The sequence below is a fragment of the Trachemys scripta genome, chromosome 11, assembly GCF_013100865.1.
Source record: "Trachemys scripta elegans isolate TJP31775 chromosome 11, CAS_Tse_1.0, whole genome shotgun sequence".
Lineage (NCBI taxonomy): Eukaryota > Metazoa > Chordata > Testudines > Emydidae > Trachemys > Trachemys scripta.
In genome coordinates, this window is record NC_048308.1 from 64,133,808 (window position 1) to 64,157,837 (window position 24,030).

At 42.9% G+C, this 24,030-nt stretch overlaps 1 protein-coding gene across 1 annotated transcript in view; it reads right to left on the bottom strand.

Moving 5' to 3' along the window:
* ERBB4 (erb-b2 receptor tyrosine kinase 4) overlaps positions 1-24,030 on the bottom strand; it is a 971,560-nt gene that overhangs the window by 278,748 nt on the left and 668,782 nt on the right. Inside the window, exon 4 of the mRNA XM_034786069.1 lies at positions 22,877-23,011. Coding sequence (XP_034641960.1) covers positions 22,877-23,011 — 135 coding nt within the window. The remainder of the gene's footprint in view (positions 1-22,876; positions 23,012-24,030) is intronic.

Below are 24,030 nucleotides of genomic sequence, written 5' to 3' on the forward strand. Positions count from 1 at the left end.
TGGAGTGTTCATGAGAGTAAGAAGTATCCATATGAACAAGGATTTGCAAGAATCGATCCAAACGTCAGCTGTTTGAAATTCGTCCCCGGATCCAAAAATAGGGACCTTCCTGCACAGAAGCCACTGAGGGCATGTCTACACTACGCGCTGGATCGATGGATCCAGCGGGGGGCGATTTATCTCGTCTAGTCTAGATGCAATAAATTGACCACTGAACACTCTCGCATCAACTCTGGTACTCCACTGGAGTGAGAAGTGTAGGCAGAGTCGATGGGGGAGCGTTAGCTGTTGATCTAAGTGCAAAGACTTCAGCTACGCTACGTGAGCGTAACTTAGATCGATCCCCCTCCCAGTGTAGACCAGGCCTCAGAGACAGAGTCTTTTGTTCTTATGTAGTTCTATGTATCACACTACAATGAATTTCAAAAAGGGTCTTGATGGAGACGAGTAGATTTTTAGAAGGGTCACAGTGATCTGCCAATGAAGAACTGTTTTTTCAGATCAGAGATTTGGGGAATAAAATAGGCAATTCCTTTCATTGTACTCACTGTGTTTATAAAAAACAAAACCCTGCGAGACGTAGACGGAATCTCTGGGAGACTCCTTGCAGGCTCATGTCAATAAAGAAACGTTAAAGCATGGAAGATTGCCAAGTATCCTTGGTGGGGGGTTGGGGAGGGGTGTTTTGCTTTTTTAATAGCAAGGTGGGTTAGATAAGGAATCACACTTCCTTCCTATGATTTTCTCCATTCATCTTTGCAGATTAGGAGACTGATTTTGCAAGATGTGGAGCATCCTCAAGCGTCAGTGGAGAGCACCTTGCAGGATCAAGGCTTATTTGAGGGAGAGAAAGCCCGGATCTGATCATTCATCACATGCCTTCTTTGTGCCACCAACTGTTGACGCTCAGCAATTAGCTGGAACCTGGCCAGCAATATGTGATTCAGAGAAAAAAATTCTCAAGCAATTTACCTTGTAAGTGGTTACCTTGCCCATCTGCTCAATTGTCATTCGTTACCAAAGGCAATAACAAAAAAAAAAAAATCTGTTTCCCAATCTACTTTTATTTCCTAAGTGACACATGAAAAGGTACCCTCCAAAGGAGCCTGAATCTGTGGTCCCTTCGTTGCCCCTAGTGATGAAAATGTTTGAAGGAGACATCTAGTGATGTCAGCTCCATTTCTATTCCAGAATATTACTGGTGTTCTGCATACATAATGAAGTTTCACTCACTGAAACACGAAAGAGGAATGAGGGGGCAAAAATCAGGACTGTATAATTGTACATAATTTGTATTTAATCTAAACGCTGAAAGGCCAGAGTCATTGAGGAGCATGTAAAGTAATTTTGTTCTGGCAAATCCTATGAAGAAAACTGACTACTTGTCTTGGATGGTTTATAAACAACGAATCCTGCATCTTGGCTGGTGGTTAAACTAGACGACCCTTGCGATCCCTTCCGACCCTATGGTTCTATGATTCTAGGACTCATTTCCTTTTGCCCAGTATTAATGCAACATGTCTTTCACTATGGAGGCTGGGGCAGGAAATCTTCATACTCTTCCAATGCAAGGCTAATCCCGTGGGAGGCGTCTATCAACAGCTTACTCCTTCTGCTCTATCAACTGAAAATGCCACCAACAGAAACTAGAAACAGAAACTGGGAAATCCTAAGGATACTTCCATCTCGCTCTAGCCCAATAATTGAGAAGAGCTTTCCTTTGGATCACGATAGACTTTATTATGACAAGAAGCTACAAAAGACTGTTAATGATAAGAGAAGAAAACTGATGATCTCCTCCTAGTCCCAAGTTAACAGCAGTGTTCTTCCACAGTTCCTTGTCAACTGTCATAGCTGCCTTAAGGAGACCCCTTTCACCCAGAAAATGGGAAAGAAGAGAATGCAGTAGAATTCAGAGAAAAAACGGTCTCACTTTACATGAAGTCTCCATTTATAAATGGCTTATAAAAGGTTAATAAATGATTAATGGATGTTATCAGCACGTTACTGATATGAGTAGCATATGTGATGGATGGTTATAAGCACCTCAGTAGCAGGTGCTATTCACAGTTATAAGCCATAGTTATAAGTAACCTATTGATCTTTTGACCTCCATATAACAACTTAAAACAATCGATTAACTATGGATTAAAACATCCATTAATAATTTATTAGCCCTTTATAAACTAAACCTTAATTGAAAATGTAACCAAAGAAATTGACTATTTCCCTAAGCTTTAATGAGGAGGTTTGGAACCATACAACCATAACTTGCCATAATGTCCCAGATGTGTAGGGTGATCCCGATATATTCTGCCTTAAGATGCCTCATCTCTTTCTTTTCATTGTTCAAACACGACACTACGTTTAAATAGGGCTGCACTTTGTTTTTGTAAGCAGCTAAAATTACTTAGTTTTATGTATGAAAAGATACAGTTGATAGTAAAATCAAAATATAATTCAAACACTGCTGCATGGTATTAACTGGAATTAAAGATACTATTGTTGTAATGAATTGTTCTGCCTTTATCAGCCTGTAAAGCTTTCCATGTCCTTGTCTAACAATTCCTATTGTCATGCGTTTATTCATTCACACTCCTTTGTTAAGTAAAAATCATTTTACATTTTCTACCAGCCTTGTGTTAAAGTCTCCAGATCTCTGCTATTGATTTGAAAGTTAATTACCTAATGGAGAGATTCACACTTTTCAGAGTTTCCTCTCTAGGGAAAAACAGGCATGTCTGCAGAGAGTGAGAGTAAAAATTCGGGTAAAATAGAAGGCTCATCTTCTATAAAACACACCACTTACTTTCTCTCTGTCGCTACGCAAAAAAATACAGGGCATAAAGTTTAAGGGACAGATTCCCAGCTGGTGTAAACTGGCGTAATCACACCAATTTCAACAGAGCAGAAGTTCAGGATCTGTCCCTAAGGGTATGTCTACACTACCCGCCGGATTGGCGGGCAGCGATCGATCTAGCAGGGATTGATTTATCTCGCCTAGTCTAGACACGATAAATCGATCCCCGAGTGCTCTCCCATCGACTCCTGTATTCCACCGTGGTGAGAGGCGCAGGCGGAGTCAACGGGGGAGCGGCAGCAGTCGACTCACCGTAGTGAAGACACCGCGGTGAGTGAGTCTAAGTATGTTGACTTCAGCTACGTTATTCCCATAGCTGAAGTTGCGTAACTTAGATCGACCCCATCCCCACCCCCCAGTGTAGACCAGGGCTAAGTGATTTTCGAAAGGGGACTGCTCCTGAGCCTCAACTTGCTCACCAGGCCCAGCCCCTTCTTTAACAAGTCCCTCGATAAGGTGACTGATAATAGGCAAGTCGGATCGGTGGAACCTGACCTTGCAGTTGGCAGCATAATCCATTGTTTCCACAGCAGACCCAGGAAGCCTGAATGGAATCATTTGTACATACACTAAATAAATCCCCTGGTACTGAGGACCTATGCGGGGATTATGAAGGATGAATATTTCCCCATAACTAGAAGAAGGGTATAGGACACCCACATGCCCCTTCTGTGATCACTACTGCAGCCTGTAGGCTGATAGCTGATCTGTTCATTATATGGATCTGCTCATGTCACTCTGCGGGCCAGCAGAGATCCCACTGAAGAGCACTGCTCTACTCTGTGCTGGGGTTACAGTCTCCCTGCCTGGACTCTCTGTGGGCATCTCACTTATCCCACTATGGAACCTCAGGCCAACCACACATCTGGAGGGATGAAAGCATATTCCCCCAGCAACTAGTTTTAATACAGAAAACTTGAATCTACCACTCCGACTCCTCTATTTATGCACTAATCTTCCTCTCTAGATAGGCATAGAAAGAGAGAGAGACACACACACAGAGATTCAGACACAGGCAGCTGAAAACAGACTGACAAGGGAAATACGTATGTGTAATGAAAACAAACCGAGAGATATACACATTGAGACAGGCAAAGAGCTAGAGGGACGGTATAAAAAAAAAAAAAAAAAGGAAACCGGAGATAAAATTCAACCTGCATTGAGGAAAACAGAATACTTGCTAACAATGGAGTATGTAATTTGTGATAGGGACAACCCTAAGCATGTCAGTGTTGACTGGATCAGAAGAATCTGTACAGAATTCCTAAATTTCAGAGTATCGCTAGCTATGTCCACAACAGACAGAGCTGATCTTAGAAGTGATTGACCACCAGACATAAGGGAATAAATGAAAAGTCAAAAAAAATCATGTCGGCAGCATTGGACGGGCACAGGGGTGGATTCATATTTATCATTGACAGTGCAGGACTGATAGGAAGCTCTCTGTGATGTTACTGTTCTGCTGCTACAGGAAAATGTCTTCAGGCTATAGTAATGAGTAGAGAAAGAGACTTGAGGAGGAAAGAGGGATAATAAAGATACTAACATTCCCCCCTGAGACAGACACAACAGGTAAGATTTCTGACTCAATATATTAATAGGGAATTTAGTCTTCCAGAAAAAAAAAAAAAAAAAAAAAAAAAAAAAACACAACCCTTCACATATGACATGGGCTAAAACTTTACTCTGATTAAGCAATTAGGAGCTATTAATTATTACTGCTTATAGCTGTTAGCACAGAGCAATGTAAAGGGAATTCCCCGCACTGTGATGGAGAATTAGTTCCAAGCAGCATCAAATGCATTTCTAAACACGGAGCTACGGGTCCCAAGCAAATTGGAAAACCCAGCCAGAAGACTAAAAGGCTAGGTCCAGTTAGACCTGCTGCTTGACAGACTCATCAAGATCAACAAACCCTTGGGAGTCTCTCGTATTAAAAATATATTTCCCAGGTGTGAGCCACAGATAACTGCACACATTTATTGAAATCAATGCACGTATGCCAACTGGGGCCTGGAGGTAAAGATCCTCTTGAGCAGCATTACCATCTTTTGGCACAACTTGCTCACATTATTCTTTCTGGGATGTCACGATAGGCACTTTTGGTCTGTGGTTTCTGAGCACAGAAACAACAAAACAGAGCAACCACATAGAATCCTAGTAAATTCAACAATTACATATGCAGGGGGTTCCCCCCACCTGTGTTCTGGGTAGGAGGTTATTACACATGCATATGCAAAACACATGTTTGCATCCACATTAGTATAATTAATAAACACCGATTATGCTGGACATCTTCTTTTAGCTGCAACAGCAATGGACAAAGCAAAAAGATAAACAACTTTTTTGTTTTGTTTTATGTATCCAGTCTGACAGGAGCATAATTATGGGTGAGAATCTGAGGCTAGAGCCATAAGTACTTTCTGTGTGATCATGCATAATATTGTGTGGGAAACTCCAATGTAATTATTGCAGATTTTCAGAGGAGGGTGGTGGAGAATGAAAAAAAAAAAAATCAAAGGCCCATTGACAAGTGAATGATGAGCCTGGTGGTGTTCTTGCCCTAATTTCATACCAAAAAACAATAACTGAATTATTGGACAATAAGACTAGATATCTTTTGGTTGCTATTAGAATGCATCCAGAGCAGTGATCGGGAGGGTGGTGGAGAATGCAGCTTCCGTTGTTAAAATAAAGTCATATTCTTCAGAAAAGAAGGTAAGAAGTTGGAAGGGTATTTTTTCATTACTTTATATTTCTGCAGGCCACTGTACTGCTGGGATGTGTCTGTGGGGATGTGGATGTGTGTGTCATGGTAAAATGGATATTTTTGGCACATTTCCGGCCAAGAGGAAATGAACACTAACAAATGCAAAATAAACTTCCAGGATCCACTTTCACCTGAATAATCATTCCTGCTAAAACTGATGGAACTTTCAGGATTCACAAACATGTTCAGGAACAAACAGGTGGTCATCTTGCAAACAAGGAGTAACATGTATCCATAAATGACAAAGCGAACTCATCACTTTTTGCAATGTATTTCCGCCTCCAATGCTGAGATTTGGCGACCATTTGGAATTGCTCTACCAGAAGATGCTGATGATCCATCGATAGTAGTCAAGCATTCTTTTCCCAAAGTGACCAGTGCTGATGCTTCAGACAAAGGCATAGATCTCCCCCAACATCTTCTGCCACAGGGCACACCTAACTACTGAACACGGGCTTGGCTCTCCTCACACAAACACCTGCACATACACACATCACTGTATCACTGGCCAGCAGAGCTGAGCTAGTGCAGGGAAGTGTCATCATTGGATATTAACCCTCTCCCACCACACCAAGGAGTAAGCTAGGGAGAAAATGTGACATAAGGTATGTCTGAGGAACAATCTTTCCTAGGGTAACTTGTGTCACTCTGTCCTACAGTGGTTCAAGAGCCTGGGTACCAAACTCAGGGCACAAATCCTAAACTGGTGGTGAGTTCTATACTTAGTTTTCATCACCATCCAAGCAAGTCTTTTGTCCTCTGATGTTGCGCAATAGTTCATCTGGTGTCAATGGGCCTTCGTCGGGCAGGACATAGCGCCTGTTGGAGACTAGTATTTCACACCAGTTAATGCTTCTCTCCTGTCTTATGATCTACACAGTTAGGGGGACTTTAAATGCAAATGCTCATATATTACCTTACAAGATAGGATACAGATATTATAAGTGAGATTCATGCATGCAGCAATTTACAAGCATTCGATAAAGCCTAAACATTTTTATAACTCTGATACCTATTGTGCCACTATTAACACACAGGTGAACCAGACGGATTCCAGCTGTGTGTGTATGTGTCGATATCCAAGTGAGGCATGGGGACCTAATCATAAGCTGGCACCTGGTTTGCCAGTGTCACAACTTGCAGCGTGGTTCATCTTATCAACATCCTTTGCTTAGAGCACTGCCAAAAATAACAGTCTACTCTTAATTTTTAGATACATAGTAAGGAATAGGTAATTATCCATAACCCTGAATATGAGGAACCACCACAGAAAGCAGTTCAGTCTTCACATCCATTTAGGATCTTAGGCTGTCTGCTGAAATTAGCTAGAAATAGGGAGAAGGGGGAATATGCTAAAGGAAAGAAAAGAAAGCAGAAGATTTAGGAAGAGGACAGAGAATGGCAGGAATAAGTGGAAATACTCAAGGAATTTGTAACCTGGTAAAAGATCCTAGATGAAATAAAATTAGTACAAGAGCCTTTTCTTACTGCTATTTCTCCACATTAGATGGGGTAGCAATTTTGTCCTTCCTTTCATTAAATGGTGGAGGCTGAATATTTACTGGTGGTGAAGGGGAATTTTTAGAGGTCTATCAGTGTTAATGCAGGTTTTCTGAGGGGAAACAGGAAAGGGTGAGTCAAAACCCGACCAGGCATGACTTAACTGAAGATGAGGGGAAATGTAAGGCAAGTAAAGTACCACTGAAAAAAACTCTGCCTGGTGAGCAAAAAGGTATCGTTGCTAGAACAGAGAAGCAGCTGGAGAAATCTGGAATCCCCAGCATTCCGTTAAGTAGGGAAGCCTGGCTGGCTGAAGTTTTGCAAGCGTTCAGTAACGTCTCTTTAAAAACCTATTTTCAGGAGGAGGAGAAAGAGCAAGGATGACGTTAGCATAACATTGAGACATATTTTACAATCTTCGTCAGATAAAATGAAGTGAGGTCAACATCCTATTTGCTTCCTTAAGAGTGAGAGGGAGAAAATTAGGACCGATTCAGCACCCACAGAAGTCAATGGGACATGTTGATTTTGATGAGTACTGGATCACAGTGATAATAAGCCTCTATAACAATGGCTTGCATAGAGTGAGTTGACCTGTGCATGTTGATCATACCTTCTTGAAGACTCATAGTGAGTTTGTCATGTAGACATGGGAATTTTTCCACATGCCATTGTATTGATTGATGTTACCTTTGTTGAGAGCCTAGAAGTCATTATCTTATCTAGGAGAGGTCTAAAAGCTTCACCTCTGTAATCAGGTCACCTAACATGCAGATTATTGTGATATTCCTAAAGTTGACTGGGAATTATATTTTGCCAGGCATAAGCTAGTTTCCGATAGGAATGCTGGGTAACAAATAGAAATAAGATTTTGAGAAGTCAGAGCTTCTTTGAAGACTGGCCTGGGAGGACTTGAATATGGAGTCCTTCCTGACACAACCAGAAGTCTCAAGTGAGGAATTAAAGAGAGTACACACAAGAAAGCCAGAAGGTCCCTCTCCTTCCTTATTTAGCTAATTTTTTCCTGCCTGTCTGCCATAACGCTCATCCAAAGTCCCTAAACTTCATTCTCCCTAATGCAAACACATTATTCCACATAGTGGAAGGTATGAGAGGAGCACTTTCTAAGAGAGCGTATTGGAGAAGTTTGGGACTGAAAGAAACCAAGTAGGCCAGGATGACCAGCAAAGCAAAAGAACATGAGCCTTGAGTGATAGAGGCAACCCCAAGTTCTGAGGATGTCCAGCCAAACAAGCCTATGTGACATATACTTAGAAAACGCAAGTGTACTGGTGTGAAGTTTCTCTTTCAAGCAAGCAACAGAAAGAGTCTGGGCTGGAATGGCCCACTACAAGATCATCTGCTGTGTACCCCTAATATGAGAAAGTCAAATTTCTCTCTCACACACCGCACCAACCAAAACTCCCTTCCTTATTTTCTTTGTGCTAAGAACGTATACAGAATGAAATCAAACCTGTGCTAAACAGGTGCTGTCAGTAAAAGAAGTGGCTGGGATAGGGCACGTTGTTGAACTAACAGATAGATAACATCAAGGGAATGCATCTGCCCAGAAGTTTCAAGAAGATAATTGCTCAATACAATTTAGTGACTGGTTTTATAATGCTTCCTTTCTTTTCTCTTCCTCAAGCAGCCCTTCAAAGGCAGTCAGCTAAAGCAGCTGAAGCTTGCTCAAGAGAGACCAATTTTAACCACCCACTCACTCTAAATATGCCAATCACAATTCAATCAGATCATTTCTAATATTCTGAGTATTTGGGGTTTATTTCCTACTTTCAAGACACACTGGTGACTGTGATGAAGTAAGTTGCTAAGTATTTAAGCTGAAAGTTTTTCCCTTGTGTAAAAGACTCTTTAAACAGCCAGTCTGCGGGTAAACAGGTGGTGTGCAGTAATACATTATATGCACACAGAGACTGCCATTAAAAGGTAAGCATTTACCAATAGCTGCCATCTAGTGGCATGTGAATTACTATATCACTAGTGGCATGTGAATTCTCTAATCTTGGACTAAGTAGTAACTCTTGTACTTTGGTACCAGTTGCGGAAATGGCTGTTAAGTTACGACATTTTAATGGTGACAACAGTACCAAAAGTAGGGTGACCAGACAGCAAGAGTGAAAAATCGGGACAGGTGTTGGGGGGTAATAGGAGCCTATATAAGAAAGAGACCCCAAAATTTGGACTGTCCCTATAAAATCGGGACATCTGGTCACCCTAACCAAAAGTGGTGGCAGAACCCTACATGGGCTGCTGAACATAGACTGTTGGCCAAAAAGTGATTAGTGATCTTCAGTGCCTCAGTTTTGGGGGGCACTAAACGTCATCTTGAAGCAACTGGAATCTCATTCCCCCTTCAGCCTCTTTCGAACATCATAATCTTTATCTAGGATTCCTTTGGGAAGAAACTCTTCTGATGTTAGAAAAAAATTGGGCTGTGGTATCATGTAGGATCATGTACAATACACTAAAGCACTCAAAGGATTAAAGAGAAGATTTTGCAAAATATTTATCTCTGGGTACAATAGCATCAACCATTTCCATGCTTAAAAATTAAAAACTGTCTTTAAGTTGGCCACTGTATTTGTGTTACCTAAGTATGTTTGTATTTATTTTTACTTGGACATGCTTAGATGTGTGGAAGCAGAGGAAGAACTGACAGGAAATTGAAGGGGATTGCAATGCATGACAGTTTGTTAGCAAGAGTTAGGCTAACTGTAACCCTAATATCGTGGGATTTGTAGAAGCGAGGATTGTGTGAGGCGAGTGGGGAAAAAACTGTGTGAGAAGTTGTTTTGCGACTTTGTGTAGATAATATGGAATGTAGGCTAGAGTCTAAATAAGTGAGAAAAATAAGATGACTTATGTATAAACAAAATGCGGCTGTTGCTTATTATTGTCTGTAACAAAAGGTATAAATGCTTGCTGTAATTGTTTACCTGTAGAGAGACCTGTTTAGCTCTCTCCCTCCATGCAACTGCTAGAGATAATAAAGTATCTGATTTGCTGCACCCAACCGAAAGAGTAAGAACTCTGTTTTTCTCCGACAGATGTTAAAGGGACCGGATTTTCAGCAAGTTCTGAGTACCAGCACAATGAAAAAATGAGGCCTTTTCAGTGTGTCTATATTGAGCGGGGTGTTGGACCTAAGGGTGCTTAAGGTGCGCTAGCACCCCTTGGCTTGAAGTGGTTTCCATCACATACAGAGTTTACAGGTTTGTTCAATGGCTCTCAGCTCCCCCCCCCCACTATAAAAACTGTCCCAGCACCTCTGATATTGAGTACCCAAAAACTGGGCATGTTGGCCTAAGGCTTTTAGCAAGTTTCCAAATCCAAACATGCTGGTCTGAATAAAGAAAAGAATGTACAGGTTCCTATTGTTCACTGAACCAGTTCAGCCTATCACTGTTTGCCACCTCAAACCAGGGCTGGCCTTAGGGGTGGGTCACACGCGTGACTGCCTGGGGGTGCCGTGGTCAAGAGGCGCTGTGCAGTAGCACAGAGGGGCACCCTGCCGGTGTAGAGTCAGCAGCTGCTCCTGGCTGGCAGGGGAGCGCCACATGGGGGAGGGCCCAGATTTCTCCCAGCAGAGGAATGGGGGAGAGGGACGAGCAGAGATGCACAGATACTGCTTATACCCCACCCCCCAAACTTTCCTCTGCACCCCGCCCCCCGGGGGTTACGATGGGGGGAGCGAGGAGAAGCACTAAGTGCTCCGTGCATCCGGGTCACTTTTCCCACCTGGGCTGTGAGGTGAGGTGAGCATTAGGAGCTGGTGCTCTGGTGACTTTTCTTACGCAGCCCAGGTGAGGAAAGTGACCTAGATGCAGTGAGCCCTGATGTCGCTCCTTGCCCCCCTCCCCCACCACAGCCCCCAGAGGTGCACAGAGGAGCAGTGTTCGGGATGGCGCGGGGCATGAGTGAGCAGCAATGCCAGCTGCTCCGTACATCCAGGTCAGTTTCCCCATATGGGCGCCCGGGAGGGGGGGTGCATGGGTTAGGACAAAGGGGAGGGGTTGGGACACAGGAGGGGAGCACAGGGGTTAGGGGTGAAGGGAGAGCCCATGGGAGCCACGGGCAACGGGGGGCACCCACAGGGCCAGGTGCAATGGGGAGGGGGCCGTGCCCACAGGGCACCAAAATACAAAGTTCCCCCAGGGTGCCATTTTCCCTATGGCCAGCCCTGCTCCAAACATAAAATGTGTTCACTGTGCTTCTAAGTTGCATCTACTGAAGGCCAGGAGCACAGCAGATCTATTTTCCACTTTTCATTCTTCTCTCACCTTTAGTTGTCAAAGACTTGGCAAAAATTCATGCCTCAAGAAACATTGTTTTTGTTTCTGTATTATCATTCTTTCAATTGCAGCCTGTATTCTGAACTGATATTCTTTAATTGTAGGGAGGGGGGGAAATATATATACATTTTTAAGACCATAAAATACTGGCTCTCTGTTCGGCTCTGATTTAATGTGCTCCCCAGCTGAGAAAGCCATGGAAGCATTACTGCTGTTAAAATGCAATTTTGCAAGCACTTGAGGTGTATTCAACGTCGAAAGAGCTTTCACAGGATAGTGTCGTTATTCATGGTGCTCTGTGTGAAAGAACACGTACTGGTATTAGCTTTGCACAGTGACACCTGTCGCAATGACTGCATTCTATACAGAGACCACCTGTCGGTGAAGGCCCCTTTCCCAGTTCTCCAAACATACATTTAAAATGTTAATTCAAGTTAAAGTAATGCACCGCAATGAAAGGTTATAATTTAACAAACTCTGCAATAACAAATGCCTTCAGCATCTACTTTTCTGGAATGTCATTTTCCCTGTAGGTAGTTTCCAATTTAAATGTATACCTGGAATGATATACTAGCTAGTCTTAAAGTTGGCTTTAAGTATGAATTAGATGCTGCCTTCTTTTCCTCGGCCTACATATATTAATGGATTTCTGTTCAATTTTCATTGCGATTTGTATTTATTTATTTAGGGATAAATCCTGCTCCTTTGAAGGGGGCGGGAGGAAGCTTGCAAGTGAGCAGAGTAGCTTTGCATGACTCCTGCATGGAGCCTGAGTAATAGGAACAAAGATAATTTTGTGCTTAGCCATAAGTTTGTCTTCTGACAAGAAGGAATCCGTTGGTTTCAAGAAGAACTTTCTAGGTAGTAAGGCCCATTTTGCATTGAGAGAGGCAGCTCTGCTGAGGCATTGGCAACACCATGCTTCAGCTTTCATTACTTCATCCATCCAACCCACGTAATAGTCTTCTGCCCTGTGCCAAGCCCAACTGTTCAGGCTTGGTACAGGTGGTAGTGTTTGGGCACTGACTCTACGTGATGAAATTATGAAATGTGTTCCTCAGGCATCCATTTCGGAAGGAGTGACAAACCACTGGTGTGTAAGGGCATGACTGTCCATGGTAAAACTTCACCCTAATTGAGATCTGGTGGAAGGCTGTTACGGGCCAAGGGAGGTACCTTTCCATAGGGTTAGCTCAGCATCTGCAATTATGGATGTTTATCTTAACTTAATCCATGAGTCAAAGCTTTGGATAGTCACCTGTCCATGATAGGTGTGCACATATTTGAGGGCAGACCAAACCATAAGTATATATATTAATACAGCATCACTGTTACTCGGATTTTATCATACAAGGAATACTAGGAAGGGACTTGGATTACAACACTGTTCTAAACACAGGGCTCCCACAGACTTATTACAAAATGGAATATCTTAGGTGCGGATCTGAGTAGAAATTTCTGCGTAGGCTAGTCATGTGTAAAAATGACCCCTTCCTAATATTTGACATGCTGCTACTGACATGAATTGCTGTGCTGTGTGATGCATTAAAAGGTGTGATGTGGGTATGCAAACCCCATGAGGGCTGGAAGTGGTAAAGGGTAGGACTGGGCCCAGGTAACCAGGGCCGCTCCAGGCACCAGCCCACCAAGCATGTGCTTGAGGCGGCCCCTGGAGGGGGGTGTCGCAGCGGGGCGCTCCGGCCCGAGAGTGGGGCCACGACTGGGCTCGCCGCCCTCGCCGCGGCACTCCGGCTGCCGGGGAGTGCGGAGCCACAGTGGGCTCGCCGCCCTCCCCCCGGCACTTCGGCTGGTCGGGGAGAGCGGAGAGCCGCGGCCGGGCTCGCCGCCCTCCCCCCAGTTCTCTGGCCGCCGGGGAGAGCGGAGAGCCCCAGCCGGGCTCTCCGCCCTGCTCCCGGCACTCTGGCCGCCGGGGGCTCTCCGCCCTGCTCCCGGCGCTCTGGCCGCCAGAGGCCCGCCGCCCTCCCACTGGTGCTCTGGCCGCCAGGGAGAGCGGAGAGCCCCGGCCGGGCTCTCTGCCCTGCTCCTGGTGCTCTGGCCGGTCAGGGATTGCGGGCCCGCGGCAGGGCTCAGCACCCTCCCCTGCCGCGCTGGGGGTGGAGGGGCGGGCAGCAGGTGGCTTTTTTGCCTAGGTCTTGTGCTTAGCCATAAGTTTTTCTTCTGACAAGAAGGAATCCACTGGTTTCAAGAAGAAATTTCTAGGTAGTAAGGCCCATTTTGCATTGAGAGAGGCAGCTCTGCTGAGGCATTGGCAACACCATGCTAGGGCAGCAAAAAAGCCAGAGCCGGCCCTGCAGGTAACTCCTCCTGACCAGCCCTGCAGAGCATGCTCCAAATGAGAAAGGGTTCAAAAGGGAGCAACCCAGCTCAGAAGAGGAAGAGGCCTACCCTGAAGGCTCCTGCCACAGGTGCTGGAGGAGTCCCCTGGAGGGACTAAGACTGTATGCTAGGCCTGGTTGGGGCAGATGGCTTGGTTACCTTTTCTTTTTACCTTATATTGGAGTGGAAGCTGGGGGAGAACAGCAGATGGCAGGAAGTGACCTGGGAGGGTTACTCGGAGGGCACCTTTGGAGGCCAGACACTGTTGGCCCTCCTAAGGCCCTGGGTTGGACCCTAGTGGAGTGGGTGGGCCCAGGTTCCCCTACTACTGCCCACCTCACCACACCTCTGCTTAAAAGAGGGCCAGAACTGCGAGACCTGCCTGCAGGGAGGTGGCACTAGGTGCACTAACCACTAGGCACCTAACCCACTGGCTCTCAACCTTTATAGACTACTGCACCCCATTCAGGAGCCTGATTTGTCTTGCATACCCCCAAGTTTCACCTCACTTAAAAACCACTTGCTTACAAAATCAGACATAAAAATACTTAAGTGCCAGCACACTATTACTGAAAAATGGCTCACTTTCTCATATGTATCATATAATTATAAAATCAATTGGAATATAAATATTGTACTTACATTTCAGTGTACAGTATGCAGAGCAGTATAAACAAGTCATTGTATGACATTTTAGCTTGTACTGACTTTGCTAGTGCTTTTTATGTTGCGTCTTGTAAAACTAGGCAAATATCTAGATGAGTTGATGTATCCCCTGGAAGACCTCTGCATACCCCCAAGGGTACACATACCCCTGGTTGAGAACCATTGACCTAACCCACTGAGAGCTCTATTATACTGATCATAAAATCAATGGTTTGACTACCCTTCAGACCTCATTCTGTAGCTGCAGTAAACTACTGTATATCAATGCCATCCTTATATCACTTACCATCAAACACAAACACCATGTTGTTAATTCCCAGTACAAAGAAGAATGCTTGGGCTTCCGTAGCACTTTACACCCACAAAGCACTATGCAAACATTAACTAATAAAATCCCAAGGAACACCATATAAAATGTCCAGTGTTGTGTACTCGAATATGTATCTGATTTTTGTTTTTCTATGGCTGATTGGGGAAGAATTAAAGGGGGCAGGCAACTTAGATCCAAAGCTAGGATGATGAACAAACAAGCTGTCACAAAATCTGACTTCAATAAAATATATTTCCATATATAATGTTTCTATATAATATAAATGGACAGAGTTTCTTTTTTAAAATAGTAACACATTTCCCTGCAACATCTGCAGCTCAAACTTTGCGCTCATACGTAAATAGAAACCTCAAAATAAAATGGACTATAAACAACAGTGAAACTGTCAAGCCTATTTTCATTTTTTAAACTGAAGGGCAAAACACAGAAAAACATAAATGGCATAAATTTAACTAGATTTAAAAAAAAATAATTGATCTTGTCAAATAAAAGGTAAAATGATAAGAACTGGCTAATCGAGCTCTCCAAAAGTGGCTATCAATGGACAATCGTCATCGTTTCTAATAGGGTTCAGCAGGGATAAATTTTAGGCCCAACACTATTCAATATTTTTATCAATTATCTGGAAGTAACTATAAAATGTGCGGATGACAGAAAGGTTGGTGGAGTGGTAAATAACAATGAAGACAGGGCAGTCATACAGAGCGAGCTGCACCACTTGGTGAGCTGGGGTCATTCACACAAAATCCGTTTTCAAATGGCCGAATGCAAGGTCATATATCTAGGCACAAGGAATGCAGGCCATGCTTATAGCCTGCGGGACTGTATCCTGGAAAACAGTGACTTTGAAAAGGATTTAGTTTTCATAATGGACAAACAACTGAACGTGAGCTCCTAGCGTAATGCTGTGGCAAAAAGGGCTAATGCAATCATTGGATGTATAAAGAGACGTATAAACAGGAGTCGGGAGATTATTATACTATACGGTGTTGGTGAGACCAATATTAGTATATTGCATACAGTTCTGGTGATCACATTTTAAAAAGGATGTTGAAAAACTAGAGAAGGCGCAAAGAATAACCACAAAAATTATTCAAGGGCTGGATATAATTCTTTACATTGAAAGATTTATGGAACTTGATCTATTTAGCTTAACAAAAAGATTGAGGTGACTTGATTACAGTGTATAATTACCTTCCTGGGGAGAGAATGCTGGGTACTAAAGGGCTTTTTAAACTTGTAGAAAAAGGAACAACAAGATTCAATATCTGGAAGAGAAAGTAGGGTGACCAGATGTCCCAATTTTATAAGTACAGTCCCGATTTTTGGGTCTTTTTCTTATTTAGGCTCCCATTACCCCCCACCCCCATCCCGATTTTTCACACTTCCTGTCTGGTCACCCTAAGTGAAAGCCAGACATATTTAAATTAGAAAAAGGCGATAGATAGATAGATAGATAGATAGATAGATAGATAGATAGATAGATNTTAGAAAAAGGCGATAGATAGATAGATAGATAGATAGATAGATAGATAGATAGATAGATAGATAGATAGATAGAGAAGGTGATTAGCCAGTGGAATAAACTACCCTAGGAGATGATGGATTCTCCATCTCTGATGTCTTCAAATCAAAACTGGATGTCTTTCTAAAAGATGCTTAGTCAAACACAAGTGTTTGGGCTCTATACAGGGTAACAGGATGAACTTTAATGGCCTGTGATATAGAGGAAATCAGACTTCACAATCTAATGGTGCCTTCTGACCTTAAAATCTACAATTCTATGAATAGTCTAAGAGGGTATTATTAAAACTCAGGAGGATTTTTTAATCTAATTGTTTCCCTTTAATGCGACATAGATCTCACAGATCAAATACAAGCAGATAGGGAGTAATCTTTTTTTCTAATCTATAAAACAATGTAAAAAAAAAATACTGCTTCTGAGCTCCATACTGAGCTTTCTACTTTCTTACCTGAAGTGCATTATCAGGTGCTATTGTAGATAAAGCAATGACAGAATAGCATAATATTATGTACAATAAACCACTGGAGATACAGTTACACTCCATCAGCTTGAATTTTTTTGCCAAAATTTGCTTATTTCACAACTAATATGGGGCCTGATTTAAAGCCCATTGACTTCAATAAGCTTTCAATCAGGCCCATAAACCTCAAGTCAGGACCGTACTTTAGCATGTGTTTAAATTTCACTAATTTCAGTGCTGTCCTGTGTAGGGGAGTGTTCCTGAATAATTTATTACAACATTACTAGTTTAAAAAAATACAAAATGGAAAGCAATTTTAATCTTTCTAAAAATTTAGTGATTCCACCATGAATATGCATCTAGGGTTACCATATTTTGAGCCTCCAAAAGGAGGACACTCCATGGGGCCCCGCCCCTGCCCCCCCCCCCCCCCCCCGCCCCAACTCTGCCCCTTCCCCAAAGTCCCCGCCCCAACTCCCCCCCCTCCCCTGCTTCCCGCGAACATTTGATTCGCGGGAAGCCTGAAGCAGGTAAAGGGAGTGTGGGGGGAGGAGGTGCGGCCCAGTCTGGCCCCCCCGGCGTCTCCAGCCTGGGTCGGCTCGGGCCCTGGGGTGCCGGGCCCGGCCCCCGGCCGAGCACCCCCGGCCCGCCCAGCACTGCCAAGCCCCCAGCACCGCACCGCCGGCCTGGCCCCCGAGCCCCCGGCTCGGCACCGCCGGCCCCCGAGCCCCTGGCTCGGCACCGCCGGCCGCCGGCCCGGCCCCCAGCCCAACACCGCCGGCCCCGCATGTCCCGATTTTCCCGGACATGTCCGGCTTTTTGGGATTTCCCCCTGGACGGGGATTTGGAGCCCAAAAATCCGGACATGTCCGGGAAAATCCGGACGTATGGTAACCCTATATGCATCCAGATAGTTTCAGTATTGTTACATGCAGTATTGATGTACTTGAATTTATGCCATTTGCTATGTACAATTATGTTCATATAATAATTTGGACCCTTCAAGCGTTGCTAAAACAAATTCAAAATCTCAGAGCAAAGCTCCAATTTTCTGAGTTTAACCCAGTTTTGTGTCAAATCCTGCAAAATTGCTCATGTTGCAAAATATGCATGGAGCTAGGGCTCCCTGGGGCTAGGAAAGACATATGAGACTTTATATGCAAAATGGTAACAGATGCACAGACTACTGCAGCACAAAATAACATGAAGATTCTGTACAACATCATTAGGCAATTGTCAGGCAGAATAACAAATACCAGCTGACCAGTTCAAGACAATGAGTGCTACTTAACAATGAAGACATCAGAACAATTAAACATGTGTAGGCAGTATTTTAATCAACTACTGAATGCCAAGCCAGTAGTCAATCCCCCAGCTAGAAGAAAGAGAAGATTTGGACATTGAACTAGGACCTGTAACCAGAGTAGAAGTGGAGAGGGCTGTTCATTGGTTAAAAAAAAAAAAGTGGAAAGGCACCAGTTCCAGTTAAAATTCCAACAGAGGTTCTTGAGTCAGACTTGAAGAACACAGCAGAAATGTTGATAGGCGTCTTAGATATATGGGAAGAAGAAAAAACACAAACAAGTAGGAAAAGGGCCATATAGTGAAGCTGCCAAAGAAAGAATATCTGACTTCTGCTCCTATGTCAATTGAGCACTTTAGAAAAATCACATCCTTAAGTGCCAGGCCAGAAAAATGTTGGCCTAGGGTTCGCTATCATTGAAGAATATGCCTGAAATAGTAATAATTTTGTAAAGTTTCAGACAAAAAGGTATTGTGAAGAAAAAAAAATCACTGAAAATGGTAAATACTATTATTTGAGTGGAAAAATCAGAACATGGGACAAGGATACTCATCCTTAGACCCGGAGCAGTGAAGCAGGTTGGTCCTCTGTTGCAGTATTGGTTTATTACATTTCAGTGATGCACAGTCAGCAGAATGCTGGCAGCTACGAGTTGTATTCTTCTTAAGAACAGTACCAACACCAACCATGTAATTCAGAAGCCTCACATAAGAGTTTTTCTGCATGCATGTGTTGAGAAAATATGATGAGAATGCACCTAAGAAATAAAGTAGCAGCTGCGCTTAGTGTTAATTTATTGGCACTATTGCTACCAGATAGGTTAAGCTGCTTTGACCTTTGCAGATGGCTTCTTAGCACTGATACAACTATGAGAGTCGTTGCCCAGGCTGCAGAGAAGGAAAGCAAAGGAGAGTAATTCCTAGAGCCCATGGGCCAAACTCAGCTTTGTCGTAATACTGATGGAAATCAAGAGTAACTGAAGTAGAGCAGCTACAGTGACACAAACTCCACAGCATGGTACTGGTATCACTTCAGAGCATTTTAATTTCATTCAGCTCTCTTTCCTTAATCCTACTCTACTGAGTGCCTTGGGACAGCAGGGGAGGGCTCCAAGTGAAATTATCCCCTGTAGTGTTACTATTGTGCTTCAGGGTTTGTTAGCTGGTCCACATCCTGGGGTGGTGAGCAGCACTGGGAGTCTGGAACAAGGAAGTCAGGCGTGGAATGTGGACGGTGGCTGTGATCGCTACATAGGCATATGGATGCAGGGTCAGGTCAGGAGGTTATAAATGCATTACCATGTCTGCTGGAGTTCAATCTGTTCTGCTCAGGGAGATCTTGGGTATATTCAGGGACTTGAGAACGGTAGGTGGGGAGGCCAAAACTGGCAATTGTGAGATCCTTGTATCAAGCTAGAGCCATGGCTGGTGAGGAGCAGTGGGGAGCTTTTGTGATCATTATTGAGGAGGCTTGATAACACCTCACCATAGGTGGACAGGATGCTTGCAACCCTTAAATATGCAGAGACCAGACCAAACACTTGGCACTAACAGCTTTGCCAATTGTCACCCAGTGTCTAACACGTCCCCTCTGAGGAAGAGTACTGAGGTGATGTAGGAGTAACCAGTCAAAGTATGTTACTGCAGGTTGTCCTCAATTCCTCCAGTCTAGTTTTAGATGTCAGCCCAGCACACTATATAGACAATACTGCTCCCCATAGCTGATGATCTCTTAGCAATGGAGACAGGTAACACATCTGCACAGACTCTATTGAATCTAACAACAGCCTCTGCTAAGTCAGCATTGACAACGAGGTTTTGTAGTCATATCTGTGTGATCTTGCAAGAGTAAATGAGGGGGCTCTCCCGTGTGCTATTTTCCCTGCTCTGTAACAGATAGTTCGGGGTAGTAAAGGGAACACCCCCTTTCTCCCCAGGTGCTCCGATAGGATTCTATCTGGTCATCTCTTCTACTTCACGTGTTTCCACCGCAACTAATTAACTTTATTTAATAACTTCCTATATGCACTTAATAAAGGTCTGTGTAGTTTCTAAGATTTGGAGGCACCTGAAGTTTCAGACAAATTCACATAAAACAGTACAATCATCTTGTATCCATAAACAGATAATGACAATACACCCACAGAATCTATGTAAAAAAAAAGATCTAAGTCTTTCTGAAACACTCAGCATATGTTTGATTGGGATAACCCCTAGCTCAGGTTGGTCTGTCTGGATCCATTTTACCAGTGGATAAGAGTGATCCCTAAATCAAAAGTGAGGCACATATGCCTCATCTTCTGAACTTCTGTACGGACTTCCACTCTGAGGGTCGTATTAAATGTTCAAATCATTTTACCAAGTCCTTTCAGTATCAGCACAAACAACTTGTATTAAGTCTTTTGTAATGCACCAAGGTAACATATTCACTTTCCCCTAACTCTTGACAGGTAGTAATAACGTTCTCCCATTTCTTTGAGTGCTTTGATTTGAAGGCTTTTTTGTATACAATTACTTAATTGCAGCTATTTGAAAAGGGTGACGCCCGCACGTGGAACCTGAATAATATTTCAACAAGTTTTAAAAAGCTGTCATTTGCTCTGATGTCTTCCAAAGTCTCAGTACATTTTGTCATCCCATTTTAGCTATTTTTTTAACACAGTGGGGTTTAGTTTCCTATCTATGCACAATGTGTAGATAGAGGTGGTTTAGCTTCCCCGGGTACATCTAATATTTATATTACTCCTGTGTTTAATTTGGATAGAATCTGTATTTATTGTACATGGAATTTTATATTTTTGAAAAATACAACTAACTCTACATGGGTCAGAAATGGAGAAAAATATATTAAAATGTGTTCCCACATGGAGGTATTTATGAAGCTGTTATATAACATTGCTCATGCATTTCATTAATAAAACAACACTGGTTAGATCACATTTGTAACTAATATACATGCATCCTATGGTCATGTATTGGCCCTTTCTTGTGTTAAAATTTCAAAAATAAAGCAAACAGAAGTTAAAGACATAAAGCAGTAGGCCTATATATTTTCATTCTTTTGTCCTGAGGTTGGAAATAATGATTGCTACATTAATTTAGGATGAGATTTCCATAAGAGCTTGGCATTGGCTTAGCTCTGCTTAAACTGAAGTCAATGGTAAAACTCTCAGTGGGTGTACTGAAAAATCCATCCTTAAATGTCTCATTCATTGCATTGTTTTTTGTTGATTTTTCAAGACAAATGCAAAAGCCAGACAAAGAAAACAAAATCAAAACAAGAGAGAAATTGCAATTAAGTCTGCTGCTTGTTGCAGTGGGTCACTCTTAAGAGGTTCTTTCTATTTCAAAAGGTTATACTGATTTCATTCCTTATACTTAAAATGGGGAAGATCAGTGGGGAATTCTCTAACAAAATGGAATGAACTTTTTAAGTGCCACTACTGTAGCTGTATAAATCAGAGACAAATAAAGGTGCCTGCTGGGAGGCAGAAGCTGTTGATCAGCTCCTGAGTTGGAGGATGCAGGAACAATGAAATCTGACAGGTTCCTGGAGGAAATGAATGCTCACAGCTGACTATGAGACTTGATCCCTGTATTTCAAGCAGTCGTGTTCTCTTTTTTCCGGTTGGGAGAGAAGACAGACGGGGAAAGGCCATCTCACTCTTGGCACTATATAAGCTATTACGGTGTGAAGAACAAGTACATGCGTTCACAATGGATTCTTCTTTATGAATATGGGTACAAAACCTGTGATTCTTACCCAGGGTGCAGTTTTGTTCTGCAGTTTTACCTTTAAGCCTCCTTTGCTCCCATCCAGTTTGGAGCTGCTGCAGAGGCGAGCAGGGCCATCAGTATAACTTAGCTAGCCCTTGGAGACTGCCTAAGATACAGCAGCCTGTCCTCATTGCCCAATAGCCCTACAGAAATATATGGGCTCCAACCCTGCCCCTTGACACCTTCAACAAACCCTGATACTGTGGCTTGTGGCAGGGCTCTCCCAGGTCTCATACATTTACATCCAGAGGTGGCAGTTTCAATCCCTGCAGATGACAGCCCACCCAGGGACATTGGGTTACATAATCATACTCTATTCTGAATGTAATTTGCTCCATTACATAGCATTTGCACCTAGCACTACTGTTCCACTACCACCTCTGCACATTAGGTTTCATATTATTACTATAGCATGAGGGTGCGGGAAGAAATAATAGCGGTACTGAGAAATAGGTCTCCTTTCCCCCAAAATATTATTGATTAATGATTCCTTAGTGCTGGAGGAAATGTCAACTGGTTAATATAATTCTACATATACTCAAAGTCTGGGAAAGCAGGAAACATTCTGTTTAAAAACACTTGGTTACTCTGTATCTTTTTTTCCTGTGTGTCCTTTGTATTGCTGGGATTATACAATAAAACAGTTCATTTATCATCTAAAGTAATAATAACCCTGTGTTTGTACCATAATTACTACAGCAACTAATTATGATGTCACAAGCAGGGGATTGTGATGTAAGGCAGAGAATAAGCAGTAGGAGCAAAGAAATTCTAACAATACAGATCCTGTCTTCATACCAGCATCTCTAGTAATAAATAGGAAAGGAAAAAATACAGAAAATACACATATAAAAAAGAATCGCCTCTAGACAAAACATTTTTCCAAAGGAATCAATGAATTTTTAAAGAACGGACAGTAAGGAAGGAGAATTTGCTAACAGTCTTCTAAAGCAGGATCCATGGAATACCTGAGATTGCATTTATATTATGTCATGATGTGCTCTCCACGAGGCTGGAAATAAAACGAATACTTACATCCTGAGCTGCCATTTGTTGGAACCAAAGTGAAGTTGGAAGCCCGTGGGTTACGCACGATATCCTGCCAATGAATGGTGTCGGCGTAGCAAAGAAACTTGTTCTGGCCAACGTATACCCCTCCATTCAGTATTTCTGTATCAAAGAAGAAGACAACAAATTCTTCAGCATTAAGATGTACAGCTGATTAAATATACCACTGCTTCTAGGGGTAGGGAAGTAACATTGGTTTTAAATGCGAGTATTATGGCTAAAATCCCTTGTAACTTTCTGAAAATTGAAGGGCAAACAGCTAGAAGAATTTGAAAACGTAGACCATCTATTTACACACAAAAGAGTCCCGATGAAGATAGCCACAAATTACAGAGCAAGCTCTTCACACCAGTTATACAAAGGGATTTGACAGTCTCCAGATGAGTTTGTGGGAACAACATCTGCTGTTCTAGTCTACTCAGGAATGTACCCCTCATTTATTTGGAGGGGGGAGGTGGAAACGTCCAAGATTTTGTTGAGATAAAATAATGAAATGGTACGCTCTTCTAGTCAGAATCAGACACACACAATCCCATGCTGTAAATGTAATTAAAAACATATGAACTAAATGGTCTTACTGGCAGTGGGAAGATAGGAATTCACTTATTTAGGACTGGTAGAATTTGGTGCATGTGTCATGATCATTGAAAAGCGCGTTCTGTGATTACACTGCCATGCAGTCTATCTGAACGGTTATCTTCATTCTATTCTCTAATGATAAGAGATGGTTCTATGCATGACTTGCCAACTCTCAGGTTAAATCCTCTAGAGTCTTCTATGATAAAGGCCACATTCTCTCATGCACCTGAAATACAGTAGCGGAGAAAAGCTGTGTGTTTGTCGACCACACTTTGGCCTTATGGGCCAGGTTCTGGACGCCAGACACAGCTCTTTTGTCCTTCCTCAGGCAACTGAGAATTCTCCTGATCAATACCACCACCACCCTTGCAGCCCTTCGCATAACGGGTGTATGCAGGGGAATGGAAATAGACAGAGAATTAGGATTGGGCCACATGTTATCACGAGGGTAACAGAAACAGCCTCTCTCCTTTCAAGTGCATGTCTTCTCAATCATATATTAAACGTCTAGTTATCAGCAATTAATTATTTTTTCCATCTAA